Below are 15,928 nucleotides of genomic sequence, written 5' to 3'. Positions count from 1 at the left end.
ACTGGATGCAGTTAGGGGGAGATGCATAGGCTAGCCTGACCAGAGTGAAGATTTGTTTGTGTGAAGGAAGTTGGAAATCAGCTAGGGCTAACTTCATAAAGGATCTCAAAATCAAGAGTAATCAAGTAGTTGGGCTTGGTCTTTGAGGGAGTGACTAAGATTTTTGATAAGAAAGTGAAGTTGTGTCCGACTCTTTGCGACCCCATGGACTGTAGCCTACCACACTCCTCCGTCCATGGGATTTTCCAGGTAAGAGTAATGGAGTGGGTTGCCATTTCCTTCTCCAGAGATAAGAAAGTGACATAATGAAAATAAGAAAACTAATCCAGAAATAGTATAGGACAGCAGTCCCCAACCTTCTGGGCACTAGGGAATGGTTTCCTGGAAGACAGTTTTTCCATGGGGATGGTTTCAGGATGATTCAAGCACACTGATTGTGCTGCTGATCATCTGTATTTGCAGCTGCTCTCCATTGTTAGCACCACCACCTCAGCTCCACCTCAGATCGTCAGGCATTAGGTTCTCCTAAGAAGCACGCAGCCTAGATCCCTCACATGTGCAGTTCATGGTAGGGTTCATGCTTCTCTGAGAATCTCACGCTTCCGCTGATCTGACGGGACACGAAGCTCAGGCAGTAAGGTGAGTGATGGGGAGCGGCTATAGACACAGTGGAAGCTTCCCTCCCTTACCCAATGCTCACCTCCTGCTGTGCAGCCCAGTTTCTAACACCCCACAGGCCAGTACTGGTCCATGGCCCCAGGGGTTGGGGGTCCCTGGTATAGAGTATCAATTATAGGAAGAGAGACTGGAGACAGGAAAACCGGTTAGGAATCCATTGCATTATTTGAGGCATAGACCTTATTAGGTCTGAACTACAGTTGTGGCATGTTGAAAAGAAAGGTATGCTGGAATATGGTATTGGGCAGGGGCTCAAGGTAGGGAAGAAGGCATAGATGACCCTATAAGTGTAGCTATATCAGGAACATTCTCTTATGTGAAGTGCTTTATTTATCTGAGGTTTTACATCTTATGAAAGAATGACTAGTGAAAGCTGTGTTTTTCGTCCTCAACTCCTAAGCATATTTGAGGCTAGAAGAAATGATGTTTGTTATTTTAGTCTCTAAGTTGTATCTGACTTTTTGTGACCCGCATGGACTGTATGCTGCCAGGCTTCTCTGTGGGATTTCCCAGACAAGAATGTTGGAGTGCGTTACCATTTCCTTCCCCAGGGGATCTTCCTGACCCAGGGATCAAACCCATGTCTCCTGCCTTGGCAGGCAGATTCTTTACCTTTGAGCCACCAGGGAAGCCCTAGAAGAAATAGAGTACTTAAAAAAAAAAAAAAAAAAAAGGAATATATCCCATAAGAAAAATATCTAGCAGTTACCAGGTTTTCCTCTGATGATTGAATTTTACACAGGAGGTACCTGTGACTAATCATTTTTTAATGATCTAAAAGGGAAAATGATAGAAGTCATGAATCAAAGTAATAAAATAACTCTAAATATCTCATTGTAATTTCTTTAGATTCATATTAAGAAGTATTTATAACTGTAGTCAGAATAGCTTTTATGGATTTCCCCCAAAAGTCTAGATTTGATATACCTATGGACAGTTTTGGAGAAGGCAATAGCACCCCACTCCAGTATTCTTGCCTGGAAAATCCCATGGATGGAGAGGCCTGGTAGGCTGCAGTCCATGGGATCGCAAAGAGTTAGACACAACTGAGCAACTTCACTTTCACTTTTCACTCATGCATTGGAGAAGGAAATGGAAACCCACTCCAGTGTTCTGGAGTGAGAATCCCAGGGACGGCGGAGCCTGGTGGGCTGTCTGTCGTCTATGGGGTCTCACAGAGTCGGACACGACTGAAGTGACTTAGCAGCAGCAGCAGCATGGACGGTTTATTCCTATCAGATTTTAGAACCTTTTCTACTTCTATTTTTAGAAGAATGCAGCTATTATTGAAGAGGAACTGAAGACCACAAAACGTAAAATGAACCTTAAAATTCAAGAGGTAAGGTAAAAAGGATGCTGAGGGGGTGGAGGGGGCATTGGAATTGTAGAGGGGGAAGTGAAGAAAGTGAATAGAGTGAGAAGAAACCACTGAAGAAGAAAATGTGACTATCAGGAAGATTTTAAAAATATGCTGCTTGAAGTTACACCTGCGTTTATGTGACATTAAGATTTCCTTTTACCTCAATAATGCCATAAAACCTGAAATAAGAAATAAGGGCTCTGTGAGTCAGGAGGGAACAGTAACCATGGAACTCATGCAGTTGCCCATCCACTAGAGTTAGTGGGCCCCTTCACACAAGGACCTTTCACATTAACTGAACGTTTAAAATGAAAAGCTTTTAATAAGTCTGCTCATCTAATTTTACCTTATAACTTTCAGCCTCTATGTAAGTAGATAACAGATTGGAATTATGAAGTAGGTGGCTACTAAAAGTTGTTGGACTAAAACTTTGCAGCTGAAAACAGTGGAAAGAGTCAGAACTACTAACTCAATATACCCTGACAGTGTCCTAAAAACCTCAGTGTTCCCTGACAGAATAATTGACATTAGTCCAAATCAAAAGGATCAAATTATATTTAAAATATTCTGTTCTACAAAACAGAAATAGATATAGTATTTTAAAAATTATAAATTTTAGTGTGCTTAAGGTGGTAAGTGTAGCTATATCTGGAACATTCTCTTATGTGAAGTGCTTTATTTATCAGTAATTGCTGACAAAAGCATTATTGTTCATTGCTGGAATATATTGTTTCACATTAAAAAAATACTTTGGATATTTTAATAGACTTTTTTGAGCTGTTTTAAGTTCTTAGAAAAATTGCACATAGGCAGAGTTCCCATATACCCTTTCTCCCCACCCCCCGAGTTTCTGTTATTATTAACATTTTGTATTAGTCTGGTGCCTTTGATTTGTTATATTTGGTTATGAACCAGAATTGATGCATTATTACTCAGTCCACAGTTTAGATTGTTTCATTTTTTAATTTATTACAGTATACAAAAGAGCTCCACTTCACTGCCCTAAAAATACCCTCTGCTTTACACACTCATCACCACCACCCCCTTTTTCCCAAGTACCTGGCAACCACCAATCTTTTCACTGTCTCTGTAGTTGGAATCATACAATATGTTGCCTTTTTGGACTGCCTTCTTTCACTTATTTAGCATATGTATTTAAATTCTCCATATCTTTTCATCGTTTGATAGATCATTTATTTTTATCACTGAAGAATAATCAATTGTCTGGATGTACCAAAGTTTATCCATTCAGCTACTGAAGGATGTCTTGGTTCCTTCCAAGTTTAGCAGTCATGAGTAAAACTACTATAAACATTCATGTGTGGGTCTTTTTGTTTTTTGGACATGTTGTTAACTCGTTTGGATAAATACCTAGGAGCATGATTGATGGATCATATGGTAAGCTTGTGTTTAGGTATCTAAAAAACTGCCAACCTGCCCTGCAATGACTGTACCATGTTGCACTTCCACCAGCAATGAATGAGAGTTCCTATTGTCCCACATCCTCACCAGTGTTTTGAGTTTTTACCATCCTGATAGGTGTATGTATAGTGGTATTTTGTTTTAATTTTCAGTTCCCTGATGATGTGATATTTAGCATCTTTCATATGTTAATTTGCCATCTGTTTATCTTATTTGGTGAGGTATCTTAGACCATTTCCCCATTTTGCAGCTGGGCCTTTTTTTTTTTTTTTTTAATCTCATTGTTGAGTCTTAGAAGTTCCTTTTATATTTTGGATAACAGTCTTTTATCCATATGTGTTTTACAAATATTTTCCTCCCAATCCATAGTTTGTCTTTTCTCTTAACAGTGTCTTTTGCAGAGCAGAAGCTTTTCATTTTAATAAAGTTCAACTTACCACTTTTTTCATGGATTATACTTTTGGTAATTATATCTAAAATATTGCTTTAAACCCATAGTCACCTAGAGTTTTCTGCAGTTTTATCTTTTAGAAGTTGTATAGCTTTGCATTTTACATTTAGGTTTTGAATTGCTAACTTTGTGAAAGGTGTAAGGTCTGTATCTAGATTCTTTGTATGAGTTTGTGTTTGTCCAGTGATCCAACACCAATTTGTTGAAAAAACTATCCTTTCTCCATTGGATTGCCACTTAGTGTTGTTTTTTATTGGTAAAGTCTTAATTCTTGGTGCTGTGGTAAAATCTTAATTTTCGTTATACTCGTTGAGGACCTGAAGAAGGACAGTATGAGTCAAACATGAACGTCTTGAGGGTATGTGGAGCAAGGAAGGTGTATTCTGCTGGGGCTGCCACACACTAGGCTTGAACAACGGAAGTTTTTGTCTCACTGTTCTGGAGGCAACAAGTCCAGGATGAAGATATCAGCAGGCTGGTTCTCTCTTGAGTCCTTTCTCCCTGGCTTGCAGACGGCTGCCTTTTTCTCTGTGTCCTCACATGGTCTTTTTTCTGTGCACACATCCCTGGTGTCTCTGTGTACAGATTTCCTCTTATAAGGACACCAGTCACGTTGGATTAGGGCCCACCGCAGTGACCTCATTACTGAAATGACCCTTTAAAGGCTTTATCTCCATTTATGGTCGTATTTTGAGATACTGGGGTTATGGCTTCAACATATGAATTTTGGGGGGATACAGTTCAACCCATAACAGAGCTATACAAAGAATAGAATAAATGCAGTATATAACCTAAGAGATAAATATATATATATAAAGTCTGATTCTGATAAACATGAAATAGATTAACTGATTGCGCTTAATAAAGCTTTAGGAATGAGTATCTCAGTAGTATAATTATCAAATAAAGATTCCTTTTGTAAGGCACTTAAATTATATCCTGAGCAAATTATACTGTATAATTTGATGTAGAGCTTAGAAGAGTATATGATGCTTCTCTTAAATTATAAAGTGATTATAATCTGATACTGAAATAGAACCTGAAAAATACAGCCAAAAGCAAAAACTATGACTCATTCCTAAATAAAACTAATATTTAACTGATCATTGGTTAAGGAAGGAATTTTAAAACTTGAACAGGATTATTAAAAGCTCAGTTGGTTTGACTATATAAAAATTAAAGTCTTATACATGTAAAAAAACAAAACAAAGAAAACATAATGAAATTAGACAGTTAATAATCTACCTTTTAAAGAACTTTAAATGACTTTGAAAACCTCAAAATCAGTGGGCAAAGGATAAGCACAGTTCAGAAAATATGTGAAGAACAAATAACCATATTGGAAAATTTTAATCTCACTAGGAACCAAAGAAATGAAAAAAAAATTAAGATATTGCTTTTTATTTATTAGATTAGCAAAGATTTAAGAATGTGATAATCTCTAGTGCTGATGACATTTATTCAGATACTACTGATAAGGAAGTAAGATTGGAAGAATAATTACAAAATGTATGAAAAGTTTAAAATAGTGTTTATACTTTTAGCCTAGTAATTCCTTTTGTAGGATTTATCTCAAGGAAATAATGAGAAATTCAGTGAAAAGTTTATTCACAATCATGTTCAGCAGAGCAGTATGGAATAGCAAGACACTGGAAATGTCCAGATGTTCAGTATTAGGTGTATGGTTAAGAAAATCATAGAACATTTCCAAAACAGTTTATCTTGTAACAGTTTCATGTCAACATACTTTTCATCTTTTCCACTTTTAAAAACTTTTTAAAAACTGTAAAATACACCATCCTTCAAGAAAACACATATAAATTACATATGTACAATGTAGAAAAGAGTTATAAAATAAACTCAAGTTGTCTTTACTGGGGTTTAAAAATAGAATTTCTTTGAACTTAGTATCAGTTTATGAAAGGAATGCGTGCACGCTCAGTTGCTGCAGTCCTGTCTGACTCCTTGCAACCCCACGGACTGTAGCCCCCAGGCTCCTCTGTCCGTGGAGATTCTCCAGGCAAGAATACTGGAGTGGGTTGCCATGCCCTCCTCCAGGGGCCTTCCCCACCCAGGGATTGAACCGGAGTCTCCTGTCTCCTGCATTGGCAGGTGGGTTCTTGACCACCAGTGCCACCTTCAGTTTCCACTTAAATTGGAAAGAAGGAAAAAAAACCTAACCTTCTTTGTATCTTTATCTGACTGATAGTCATTTATGGATAGAAATAAGGTCAGTGTACCCAAATTCTTGAATGTTATTTTTGTCTGCTAGTTAACAACTACTTCATTATTTGTTCTGATCTTTAAATTCTAACAAAAAAATCCAGTACATAATTAAAACAGCTTTCAGAGAAATGTTTACACTATTATGGGATAAAAATATATATATATATACACACATATAGATGAAGAAATCAAATTATAGAAAAATAGAGTTAAATACAGAAAATACATATGCTAAGACATATTCGTGTTTTTCAGACTTCCAACATATTTTACACAGCAGCAGCAGCATACACAGACGTTTCATGAAGTGGTACTCACTACTTGCTGTGTGCTCCAATATTTTCTTTGTGTTCTTTTTTGCCCCTCTTTTCAAATGCTTCTTACAACTTACAAATGAGTCTGCAGGTTGGAAAACAGACTTACCTAGTAGGAACGTGAGGATAACAAATTTGACTCTGCATTTCTTAGAAAGTTAACCATTAGGGAGAAACAAAAAACATGTTTTTGGGTAGTCATAAACGTATGAAGGATGGGAGTGAGATGATATGTCTGTAAACTTTTCATGGTGACTTTGATCTTTGTTAAACTGCTGGGAAGTTCCCTTGGTCTCATCTAACTGCAGTGTTACTCTGTAGCTAAGGAGACAACTGTCCCAGGAGAAGCACCTACGGGAATCTCTTGAGAAATCTGGATCAGCCTTGCTACTGAGAATACAAGAAATGGAAGCAACAGTGGAGGTGGAACGGAAACAGGTAGTGAGATTTTCTCTCCTTGTTTATGTTGGGGAAGTGAAACCAAAAGGGAAAAGCCAGTGTTTTGGCTACAAACCTATAGTTTTGCTAATTTCTTCTAGATTTATTAAATTCTTTTCTTTAGTAATCTTCTATTAACATTCTTACTATGATTTTTAAAATTTTAGTCCAAAATAAGGACTCTGATGCCATTCAGTCCAATACTGTTACTTTATGAATGGGGAAGCAAAGGACAAAGAAGTTATTATGTGTCAGGGTTTATAGAAGTGAACTCTTAGCTCCTGGGAGGGAATCATTCCCCTACCACATACTCTGTGTTCCAGAAATTGATTTTGGAAGGTATTGCCCTAGTCTTGTATTATATGTACATGATGTAGATAGAAAAGAAGGATTAAACCGAGCTGACATTTGAAGCAAAGAATACCAGTAAGTCAAGTCAGGAACATGTTTACATTGCTGTTTTCAGTTCTCATTATTTTAGCATAATATTTTTGCCTCCAGAAGTTGTTATTTGAAGTACCTATATGTATGGCTCAAGATTGTAAACAATCTGCCTGCAGTGCCAAAGACCCAGGTCTGATCCCTGGGTAGGAAAGATTCCTTGGAGAAGGGAATGGCCACCCACTCCAGTATTTTTGCCTGGATAATTCCGCAGACAGAGGAGCCTGGCAGGCTCTAGTCCATGGGATCGCAGAGTCAGACATGACTGAGTGTGTCACTCAAGTTCACTCTAAGCACCCAAGGCAATCAGTAACTTCAAATCCTAATACCTATAATTAGATTATGTTATGTTTATTATTTTAAGCAGTACTGTCCCTAACAGTGGAATTATTAAAAGGATTCTACTTAAGGAATTTGCAAATGATCTGTTATTGCTATAATTTATATTGCCGGTATAGAGGCCATTAACCATATGTGGTTATTTAAATTTAAATTAGTTAAAATTAAATAAAATTAAAGGTTCAGTTCCTCACCCTGGCCACATTTCGAGTGCTCAGCAGTTGGTCCTGAGCTGGTGCCTGTTGTGTTGAGTGCACAGACGTCTCCTGGATGGCCCCACTGTAGGACACTGTACTTTGCTGAGATCTTGAACATAAAAACTCTGCGTTTTCCTCCAGTTACATTCAGAAAATCTGCTTTACACATGTGCTGTAAGATAGCTTAAAAGGAGGGGTTTTTTTGCACAATTTCAGGTGCAAATTTTGCAGGAGAACTGCATTGCCCTACGCAGTTCTATTCAGACCACCCAGGAACTACTGGCACAGGAGCAGCAACAGAAAGGAGAGTTGGAAACTGCTTCCTCACAACTCAAGTCTGACCTAGGTATGAAAATAGATGCTAGAAACTACACTTTCGTTAGTTTGTTGAGATTTTGTGCAAAAGCTTTCAAGATTCCAAATTCTTGTAGTGGCCAGTGATACTGGTATTCCCACAGAATGTAAAAAATTGCTGACTTTCTTTCCATCCATGGCACTGAGGGGGGAAAACTAGAATTTGACCCTCTTAATTTTAAACTAATTATTTAGATTTTTACCAAGTTTATTTAATTGTTTGTGGACTTGGGACTGTTTGGGTTCTATAAGTCTAGATTGGATGTTGGGTTATAGAGTGCTAATAAGGGAATGAGGCCATTAATCCTTGCTGAGTTACTCATTCTAACCATTTATCATGTCAGACTCTCCATTCTTCAGGTTATCAGTCTATTTTGGTTAACTTATATTTGTAGAAATGGATGGTTGTAAGGTACTATAGACAGCTTAGATTAGCTCGTTTCACATTTTTTTGTTTTTTGTTTGTTTTTTTTTTTTAAAGAGTCCTTAAAGATGACAAAGCTAGACAATGGAAGTGTCTTGCCCGGAGAATCCCAGGGACGGGGGAGCCTGATGGGCTGGCGTCTCTGGGGTCGCACAGAGTCGGACACGACTGAAGCGACTTAGCAGCAGCAGACTTGATCCCAGGGTGCTTGGAGACATGTTTCTTCAATCCAACATCCTTTGTCAGACTGCTGTTTGTTAATATATAATTATAAAGGCAGTTTTCAAATAGATCTCACTGTAGAAATCAGAGTTCCAGTGCCGTGCCTCACAAGTGAATAACCCTTCATGGTTTAAATAGGGCTTTCACAAAAATTATCTCAGGTAATAACACAAAACTACCTATACTTTGCAGAGTTACAGGATGAATAAACAGTGAAGTGAGGCCTAAACTGGATCTTCTAACTCCAGACTCAGTGTTCTTGTCATTGCGGCTTCTACAGTGTGGCTGCAGTGAGGGCAGGGAATACTGAAAGAGAAATGAAATAAAAAAAAGGCAAAGAGTAATCCATTTAATGGTTTTACTTGGTGCTTTTAGCAGAAGGTACTCCTTTGCCATATGGTTGTCAAGTAGTGAATTATTCTGTGAAGTTCTCACTGATGATGCCCCAGGATAAGTTTCTGTCTTCCTGTGATTGCATACTTATAAAAATATACATTACATTTTATGATACTATGACAGTATCCCATTTGAGCCTTATAGCAAACTTGTGAGAAAGATAAAATATACCCCATTCTAAAGAAGAATAAAAAGATGTGTATCGAAGGACCCCCAATAAATAGAATAGCTGGGACTAAAATACAGATCTTTGTTATATTAGGTGTCCTTCTGATTAAGTGATTTTTTAAAAATGTTTCTTTCTTGATAGATTAATGCTTTCCTTTTGAATTTTTAAAGAATTTATGAAAGACCATTGAAAACATTAAGATTAGAACAACAGTAATTCAAACTAACATAAAGAAGAGGAGACTTGTCTCAATACCAACTATATGCTTCATATTGAATAATAGGTGTTCTACACGCATGCAATTTTATTACTTAAAAATACAAATATTGATAGTTATTATAACTAGATTAGTAAAAGGAATGCCTTTAGATATTTGCTTCAATGAATTTTAAAATGTACCTTTTTATTATTAGCAATAAACATGTATATATATGTGTGTGTATATGTGTGTGCATAAATACACACACACTAAAGTGATTACATTGTTCTCCTAAACAGAATAAACTTTCCCCTTTGATTCTTTCTTTGAGTAGTGGAATTTCCAAGATAGATCATATAGTTTACCTTCTTGATCCTTCAGTTCAGTTCAGTTGCTCAGTCGTGTCCGATTCTTTGCGACCCCATGAATTGCAGCACGCCAGGCCTCCCCTGTCTATCACCAACTCCTGGAGTTCACCCAAACTCATGTCCATCGAGTCAGTGATGCCAGCCAGCCATCTCATCTTCTGTCGTTCCCTTCTCCTCCTGCTCCCAGTCCTTACCAGCATCAGAGTCTTTTCCAATGAGTCAACTCTTCGCATGAGGTGGCCAAAGTATTGGAGTTTCAGCTTTAGCATCATTCCTTCCAAAGAACACCTAGGACTGATCTCCTTCAGAATGGACTGGTTGGATCTCCTTGCAGTCCAAGGGACTCTGAAGAGTCTTCTCCAACACCACAGTTCAAAATCATCAATTCTTCGGCACTCAGCCTTCTTCACAGTCCAACTCTCACATCCATACATGACCACTGGAAAAACCATAGCCTTGACTAGATGGACCTTAGTCAGCAAAGTAATGTCTCTGCTTTTGAATATGCTCTCTAGGTTGGTCATAACTTTCCTTCCAAGGAGTAAGCGTCTTTTAATTTCATGGCTGCAATCACCATCTGCAGTGATTTTGGAACCCGAAAAAGTAAAGTCTGACACTTTCCACTGTTTCCCCATCTATTTCCCATGAAGTGATGGGACCAGATGCCATGATCTTCGTGTTCTGAAGGTTGAACTTTAAGCCAACTTTTTCACTCTCCTCTTTCACTTTCATCAAGAGGCTTTTTAGTTTGTCTTTACTTTCTGCCATAAGGGTGGTGTCATCTGCATATCTGAGGTTATTGATATTTCTCCCAGCAATCTTGATTCCAGCTTGTGCTTCTTCCAGCTCAGCGTTTCTCATGATACACTCTGCATCTAAGTTAAATAAGCAGGGTGACAGTATACAGCCTTGACGTACTCCTTTTCCTATTTGGAACCAATCTGTTGTTCCATGTCCAGTTCTAACTGTTGCTTCCTGACCTGCATACAGGTTTCTCAAGAGGCAGGTCAGGTGGTCTGGTATTCCCAGCTCTTTCAGAATTTTCCACAGTTTATTGTGATCCACATACGTTAAATTAGAGTTTATTTAAAATAAGTCTTGGACTCATTTTCAAGAAGTATACTTTCCCTGAGTATATCATAAATGTGAATTTTTATGTATTTTATAATTTTTCTGGCTTTAAATACTTAAGTGACAAAACTAATAGATCTTTATGAATTTTCTGTGAAGCCAAATATTAATCTCAGAAGAGTTTACATCTTTTGGCTACTAGTATCAAGGGCTTCCCTGGTGGCTGGGTGGTAAAGAATCTGACTGCTAATGCAGGAGACTCGGGTTCCATCCTTGGGTTGGGAAGATCGCCTAGAGAAGGAAATGCCAAACTATTTCCCTATTTTTGTCTTTGGTTTTCTTTTCACTATATATAAGACTCTCTGAGTGGTTTCAAATCACCCCCCCACCCCCGCCACCTCAAATCATCCTCCTGAGTTCCAGATGGTATCTTACTGCCAACTAATCATCTATATTTAGATACCTTGCAAATACCTCAAGACACATGATGAAAGCTTAAGTGTTGGAGTCACTATTACTCATTACATATCTCCCAAACCTGCTCCTTGCCTGAATTCTCTCTTTTGTTAGATCCACCATCCACTCCGCTGTCCAGGGCTACACACTAGATAATTTTCTTGAATCATCTGTTGCCTTCACCTCACTGGTCAGTCACCAAGTCCTGGCAACCTTCTGCTTACTCTTCTGCATTCCCATTGTCATTACTTTACAGCCACCTTTCATTGTTTTACACTTTGGTTACTGCAACAGCTACTAAACTGATCTCCTTATCTTTATGGAGCCTTCATCAGAGTAATCTAACAAACAGCTTTTGATCGTTTGCCTCTGCAGCTTGAAATCCCTCAGAAACTTGTTTATTATCTGTGTATTGAACAAAATGTGATCTCATTTACCACTGCATGTGACTGTGGACTAGTTTTCCATGACTTAGTTTCAAGTCTATAAAAACACGACAGAAATACTGGTGTTCTGCTTATTTCTGCAAAATACAGACTAAAAATCTTTTTGTAAAAATGAAAAGTTCTCAGGGGAAAAAATACCATGTGATTTCAATATAGTTGTAAGCTATGAACATCTTAGTTATGTGAACTTTTTGTCTTTAGTTTCTAGAGACGACATCATTTCCAAGTTGGTTGAAGAAAATAAGGTAAATTTAGAGGTGTAGAGTACAGAGGTTTTCTTTCATCTCTTCACTATGTAATATTTCCTCATTCATGTTGGTTTATAGACCTTCTGATTCTTCTAAAATCTTTATTAAAAGTTTCAGTGTATATTAGTTTATATCCAGAACTGTTATCAACTGGATATTATGAAATAAGTTATTTCACACAGATTATTATAATTTGGGAAAAGGTAAATTGGCAAAAATAAGATGTATTTGCATTTTACACCTATTGTCAATGAACTGTAATGAAGTTTTTTTAAGTAATATGTAAGAAACATTAACTATTTTTGTTGATGGCTGCTCAGTATCATGAATGTATGTACTTAATACTGCTGAACTAAACAAACAATATGTAAATATTTTTAAGTGAACTGTACACTTAAAAATGGTAAAAATGAGTATAGTTCCCTGTGCTATATATAGAGTAGGTCATTTTTGGTTGTTATTTTATGTTAATCCCAACCTCCTAATTTATCCCTCCCCACCCTTCCCCCATAAGAGAAAATAATCTGAAAAAGAATGTATATATTATTATATATATTCTTATTATATATGTATATATTATTGTATACATAATATATACACAGTATATATACATGTCACTATATAATATATTATGCATATAATATATTTTAATATCAGTTCAGTTCAGTTCAGTTGCTCAGTCATGTCCGACTCTTTGTGACCCCATGAATTGCAGCACACCAGGCCTCCTTGTCCATCACCAACTCCCAGAGTTCACTCAGACTCATGTCCATCAAGTCAGTGATGCCATCCAGCCATCTCATCCTCGGTCGTCCCCTTCTCCTGCCCCCAATCCCTCCCAGCATCAAAGTCCTTTCCAATGAGTCAACTCTTCACATGAGGTGGCCAAAGTACTGGAGTTTTAGCTTCAGCATCATTCCTTCCAAGGAAATCCCAGGGCTGATCTCCTTCAGAATGGACTGGTTGGATCTCCTTGCAGTCCAAGGGACTCTCAAGAGCCTTCTCCAACACCACAGTTCAAAAGCATCAATTCATCGGTGCTCAGCGTTCTTCATAGTTCAACTCTCACATCCATACATGACCACAGGAAAAACCATAGCCTTGACTAGACAGACCTTAGTTGGCAAAGTAATGTCTCTACTTTTGAATATGCTATATATAATATATATTATGTATATAATATATACAGTAACATTATATATAATATAGTATAGAATGTTATGTATAGAATTATATATATAATTAACCATTAATATATAATATAGAATGTTAATATATATTAACATTTTTATAACAATATATAACTTTTATATATAACTGAATAAATATATAACATATATAACATTTATTTATAACCAAATCACTAAAATTAACAATATTGTAAATCAACTATACTTCAATTTTAAAAAGACATTTCATTAAGAAGACTTTAACAGTGGTTAAAATGATAAATTTTGTTATGTGTATTTTGCTACAATAGAAAATGAAAGATAGAAATAAATGTTACTACTTTTATATCTTAAAATATTTCTAAATCAGTCTCATGGTGTAGATGTTATATGATGTTTACTTTTCTTAATGCTTCTTCTGGAAAACTAGAAAAGTGAAGGAAGAGGACTTAGACTTTGTTCATCCCCATTTGACTTAAGTACTGGTTAGGTAAACCACCCCACAACTCACATCCCTATCACCTTCCCTCATCTTAAAGGGAACATTTTTTTTCACAGAATGAAGGCACTTTCTTCTGCTCCACAGGTATTCCATGATGAAAATATTTTCCCCTACTTATAATTTGAAAAGATCCTTGCATCTGTTTCTTTGAAATAATAAGATGTTACTGCTACTTGGAAGAAATGTATATGTAATTAAACTAACAAATATTTCATGTTAGTATAGTTTTCTTGACATATGAATACTAGGTAAATACCAAGGTTTGTTTTCTGTAATTCAGATTTATAGGCAAATTCTTTCTAATTGGAATCCCAGTATGAAAATATTTTTAATAAATCTTTTTGATAACTTATAAATATAAGTTTGGGAATTGAAGATACCAAAATGTCAATGTATGGCAAAACCAATACAGTATTGTAAAGTAAAATAAAGTAAAAATAAAAATTAAAATAAATAAATAAATAAAAAGTCCTTTTCTATGTATATCATTAGAACTTGAACTGGTACTGGCCACAGTATAGCACAGGTATTTTGATAGAGGTATATGTAATAACTCGTACACATAGAAAATGAGAATTGTTTTTTTCCCTATAGAATATACAGATGTCTTTCAATAAGGAACATGAAGGAAATGCCTATTTGAGGTCTGAAATAGTATCTCTTCATGAAGCATCAGAAAAAGCACAGGTAAATCTTCCCATTTCTCTAATGTTTAGATGTTAATTTTGTTTAGTTAAGTAACCAAGAATAATCCTGGTTACATAAATTCATACCATTGCCATCATCTAAAATTTTTATTTCCTTAAGAGTTGTTTCATTTATGAAGCATCATCAAATTAACTCCAGTTCCCATTTAGGAATTCTCTAAATTCCTGTGATAGGTAGGTGTCTGGGATACACTGTTATATCATTCACTAGTCTATACTTTGTGTGCTGATTTACTTATTAAATATAGACCTTTTATTTCCCCCATTGAACTTCTAAACAGTTCAGTGCTATGTCTTATTGTTTCTTTATGTCTTCTTTGTCAAAGTACAGTAAGAACCTAATAAATAATTGCTGATACTGGAGGTGTATGAAATCATTTAATGTGGATGGTGGTCCCCAGATTCAGCTGTTTTGTGTATATGCATGTGTATGGAGAGGAGTCACCACCTGTACAGGACACCAAGTTATTTCTCATAGGGCCCAATGAAATAGTGTTGATCAATTGAAAGAACTTTTTGTTAGTACAATTTGATGTTTCAGTGTTAGGATCATAGTGTTGCTATGCTCTTTATGATAAAGAAAATACAAAATGTGTCCTTTGATAAAATAGTGATAACAGTAACTACTAATGTGTTCAGTCACAAAGTCACCTCTGACTCTGTGACCCCATGGATTGCAGCACCCCAGGCTTCCCTGTCCTTTGCTACCTCCTGTAACTTGCTCAAACTCATGTCCGTTGAGTCAGTGATGCCATCCAACCATCTCATCCTCTGGCATCCCGTTTTTCTCCTGCCCTCAATCTTTCCCAGCATCAGGGTCGTTTCCAGTGATTGGGCTCTTTGCATCAGGTGGCCACAATATTGGAGCTTCAGCCTCAGCATCAGCCCTTCCAGTGACTATTCAGGGCTGGTTTCCTTTAGGATTGACTGGTTTGATCTTGCTGTCCAGGGGACTGTCAAGAGTCTTCTTCAGAACCACAGTTTAAAAGCATCAGTTCTTAGGTGCTTAGCCTTCTTTATGCTCCAGCTCTCTACTACTACTCTTACTATAAATGATAGTTGAGATTTACCGAACCCATACTGTATACTATGTTACTAACAAATTGTAGTTCTCTCAATAACACTACTACAGAAACTTTTTTCTTATTTTAAAGGTAAGAAAGCTGAAATACAGAGAGGTTTAATAATATAACTAATACATGACACAGTTGGAATTTGAGCCCAGCAATCTAACTCTAAAGAAAATTAGCTATTTCTTTTCAAAAAGTAAGAGTTCTCCTCTGTCTCACCTCTCAAGTGTTCCTCAATGAATAGTTTGTACGTCTGGTTAT

At 36.7% G+C, this 15,928-nt stretch overlaps 1 protein-coding gene across 1 annotated transcript in view; it reads left to right on the top strand.

Moving 5' to 3' along the window:
• The window catches only part of CCDC150 (coiled-coil domain containing 150), a gene marked incomplete at its 5' end in the record, with an annotated part of 93,055 nt that overhangs the window by 13,229 nt on the left and 63,898 nt on the right, over positions 1 to 15,928 (top strand). Inside the window, 5 exons of the mRNA XM_018066597.1 lie at positions 1,949 to 2,017; positions 6,773 to 6,889; positions 8,083 to 8,212; positions 12,173 to 12,216; positions 14,485 to 14,577. Coding sequence (XP_017922086.1) covers positions 1,949 to 2,017; positions 6,773 to 6,889; positions 8,083 to 8,212; positions 12,173 to 12,216; positions 14,485 to 14,577 — 453 coding nt within the window. The remainder of the gene's footprint in view (positions 1 to 1,948; positions 2,018 to 6,772; positions 6,890 to 8,082; positions 8,213 to 12,172; positions 12,217 to 14,484; positions 14,578 to 15,928) is intronic.

Source organism: Capra hircus, chromosome 2, assembly GCF_001704415.2.
Source record: "Capra hircus breed San Clemente chromosome 2, ASM170441v1, whole genome shotgun sequence".
NCBI lineage: Eukaryota > Metazoa > Chordata > Mammalia > Artiodactyla > Bovidae > Capra > Capra hircus.
Note: the sequence above shows the minus strand (reverse complement) of the source record. Positions and strands in the feature narration are given on the sequence as shown.